General features: G+C 38.9%; 1 protein-coding gene across 1 annotated transcript in view; it reads right to left on the bottom strand.

Moving 5' to 3' along the window:
• Nucleotides 1–2,075: 2,075 nt before the first annotated feature.
• OTOP1 (otopetrin 1) overlaps nt 2,076–3,844 on the bottom strand; it is a 20,737-nt gene continuing 18,968 nt past the window's right edge. The window contains exons 6-7 of the mRNA XM_009328896.1: nt 2,634–3,577; nt 2,076–2,246 (exon numbers count right to left, since the gene is read on the bottom strand). Of these exons, the coding sequence (XP_009327171.1) occupies nt 2,076–2,246; nt 2,634–3,577 (1,115 nt within the window). The remainder of the gene's footprint in view (nt 2,247–2,633; nt 3,578–3,844) is intronic.

Below are 3,844 nucleotides of genomic sequence, written 5' to 3'. Positions count from 1 at the left end.
CCAGTTCTAGCTGAAGAATGACATGGGACCCATCCCAGAGAAGGGGAGGAAGAAGAAACAGGCTTCCTCTAGCCATCTTTATGAGCACTTAAAAGATGAAGTAGAATTTGTGGGCTTAGTGAGTGAAATTATTTTTTTCTGATACCAGAATTAGCTGGAGAGTCGGTCCAACAGTTGATTTGGAAGGAAGATTAACGCTTTATTTGATTATCTGGATGGCCCTATTCATTCTACTTAAAATGTAAACAGTCTGAGAGACAACCAAGTGGTGCAGCTGGAGCTGGTATTTGCTTGGAAGTAGGTGAGATCAAGCTACTGTGTTCAAGTGGAAAGATAGAAAAGGCTACTCTCCAGAATGAATGTAAGAACTAATAGAGATGTGATAAAAGAGCATGACAAGCAGCCCTGGAGAAAGGCAGAGATTACAGCAATGTGATCAGGTGGTGACTCTTTCAAAAACCACTCAAAATCAAATAACTGGAATTGCTTTGCTCAGCCTCGCTGATGGTTCAGCTAATCCAGACTTCACCCGAGACTTCAGATGAAAATTGTTTTACCTGATCTGGGTTTTGCAACAGGTAAAGCAGGTAATGGTTGTGTGTACCGCAAAATAGAACTGAAGATTAATTATTATGTGAAGCAACTCCTGGAAGGACTCAGGTAATTTATCGAATGGTCTGTGTTTGCCATCTAGTGGTACAAAGCCAAAATTTTTGTTCTGATGCATGAGAGCAGACAAGACTGCTGAAATTTTGTCTCAGAGGCAGACCTCTCCCATGCAGAAATATGGCTGCTTCCAGGCAGGTGGCAACTGTACTTAAAAGTATAACTGGCCTTCGAGGAACTCGGGGCAGAAATTTTGCAGCCCCTGGCCCACCAGATTTAGGACTAGATCATTAGTGAGTTAGCAAGGGTTATCCAATAATTGATAGTACTCTGGTCATTGCTCCAGTCTTTCGATCTTACAGGTCCAGATTCTAAGAATATTCAGGCACCCAACTTTTCACTGCTTTCTGTGAGAATTCAGGCAACTAAATATCCTAGGGATTTGAGATTATGTTCTAACAGCTTGTAAACCATGCTTGTAAAATCCTCAGCCAAGGGCCCTCCAGATTTCTAGAGGCATCAGCTATGCTTTACAGCATCCCTGTATGAAGACATATGATTATCTTTCAACCAGGAGACTGAACTACAAAGAAATTAGCAGCTCATTAAAAAATTGTACAGGGAAGATATACCATTCTGGCAATGAAACATATATACCTAAACATAAGCTATAAGACTAGTTTTCTCTCTTAAAACATTTCAAGGATGTGTGAATAAAGAATTAAGTAAAAAGGGTTAACTTTATTTCTCAGTTATGTCATAAAGTAAATACAAGACAAGGAGGATGCATTAATAGAAATATATTTTATCAGAAGAAATTATATGCAGCATGAGATATCTAATCGTACATGTTATTTACCTGGATTTCTTGCTATATAGTTAAGAAAATAATAATTATATCTTGATTTTTTGTCAGTATTCAGGAAGTTTAAAATAATTCCCACATCCCAACTAAATAGCAAATGTTTTCAGGTTTTACTATAAAAACATAGCTAGGAATTAAGAGTTGGAGTTTTCGTAGTATCTCTGTGATTCAGAAGCATCACTCAATTTAGCTGTTCCTGGGATTTTCCCTCCTAAGCCATACAGATATTTTTTTTTAAACCCCTTTCACAAGCCACAATGAATGAAAACAAAGCAATACAAATTATATAGAGGACAAAGCCCAGATGACTAAAACAAAGATTAATGTGATTGAATTAACTTTACTATGTAGTGTTAATCATATTAACATTAATATGATTCTGAAAAGTGTACCTATACAATAACACCACATATGTAACAAAATACGTGGAAGAAAAAAAAAAATTACATGCTATTAGCTATGGTCCCTTCTTTTAAAAAACTATCGAATCTTCTATTTATTGAGCAGCTGTTGCTATGTTCACTCATTCATCCATCCCCTCATTCAACTGTTATTTATTTAATTAATTATTCAATCAATTGTTCACTGAGGGACCGTATATGACCTACGTTTTACAATTGACCTCAAAGAGTGAGGCAGCTGAATGCATCCGATAGAAAATAGAAAAAGGCATCGCAAGGTTCACAACAATTATCCAGGGTTCAAAGCCAAAAACTATTTCTTCTAGTCCATTGTCATATTCTGGGCGGCACCCGAATGCCGGCGGTATCCAAAGCTGCAAGGAAAGAACGCAAGGCCAATATTAATCACCAGCGGTATGAGTGACTAGCCCTTAATGACTGTGACCCCACCGAACTGCAATTTGGTTTCAGAAATCCCTAGGAAAACCCTCCCTGTTGCTACTGGGGCACACTGGTGGAAGAGTATTTCAGCTTCCGCTGCTGCTACACTTTTTGTATTGTGACTAAAACAAGCCCAGGCTCCCAGATTCCACGTTTAAATAAACTTTGTTCCCCAAAGGCACATTCTCTTATTCTTCCAGAAGAAGTAAAATTTACTTGCTACAAAATATAGAACCATGTAATTTTAATGTACTTATCAGGCTTGAAATGTTGGGAAGCTTTTGGGTATTAACTTGTGAATTACGTTCAAAATGTCTTACCGAAAGATTGCATAGGAATAAAAATGCAGCAATGTTCTTCAGAACTCTCCTCTTGTTGTTAGTAACTGAGTTTCTACTGTAAAATGAGAAATCTGAGGCTGAATGCATGACTGAACTATTTTCCTGACTCGTTTCTTCTTTGCTACCACCACCACCATTTTCTCTCCCACAGATACTGCCCTTCAACAGGCAGGGAACCTCTCCGCTGTCACGAGCGGCTCTGCCATTGTAAATCTCTTTGTACGAGGGGGTAAGTGATAAAGTGCTCCCCCGAGATATAGTCACTATTCGAAGAGTTTTAATATCATCGTTCACCTTTTCCTGCTCACGATGTATGGATTCAATGATAAAGAGGTTCTGAATGTATTTCTCAATAATAACCAGGACGGAGTAGGGCAGGTTATACCACGTGTATTTTGGATGAGCCTGGGCACAGATAACGGCGAGGATCGAGCCCCAGGAGAGGAGCCAGGACCCTGCAGCTGTGCCCACCAGCAGTTCTGCATCAAGTTTTCGAGCGGGATTTTTTGAATTATCCAACGATCTATCTTCCAGTCTGTAGATGAGAAGGGCGACAATTCCAGCTGTACACATGAGAGCCAACACAAAGATGGCATGCAAGTAAAACATAGTAAGTGCTAACTCGCTTTTGATTTTTGAATGTCCAATCTGAATTAAATACACAACAACTATGGCTATTGTGCTAGTTAACACAATTAGTCCAAAAATCATTCCAACAGTTATGCCGTGGAATTTGAATGGAGTTTTGTGTTGCTGGTGGTGCTCAACTTTGCGGCCAATGTTCTTCCAGAGGACATAGAGCATCGTGGATGCTAGGATGTGGTACTCTATATTAAAGGGGTATAGATAATATATTCCTTGAGAAAATATCGAACAGAGAGTTGTTGTTGTGCAATTGCATTGAGGTGCATGATCATCTAAAACTAAAGGAGAGGAAGAGATCAGTTATGTGCATTATAAGGATTTCTTGTTTAAAGTGAATAAATAAAACATAAATAAAATAATAAAACATAAAAGGTAAGATTTCAGTCAAACACCACATCATGCCGCCCAGTTAGCCACCTAAGAAAAAGTCTCGTCATTGAAGTCATTAACCTAACAAAGCTTTTGCACGTGCACTGAAGCATGACCCCTGACTTCACTGCTCAGCCACTGAGCAATAATCACAAATGCTGCACCAAAGTGCATCA

Source organism: Pygoscelis adeliae, unplaced genomic scaffold (genome assembly GCF_000699105.1).
Source record: "Pygoscelis adeliae isolate BGI_AS28 unplaced genomic scaffold, ASM69910v1 Scaffold66, whole genome shotgun sequence".
In the NCBI taxonomy this organism is placed as follows: Eukaryota; Metazoa; Chordata; class Aves; order Sphenisciformes; family Spheniscidae; genus Pygoscelis; species Pygoscelis adeliae.
The sequence above is the reverse complement of the archived record's forward strand: the minus strand, read 5'-3'. Positions and strand labels throughout refer to the sequence as shown.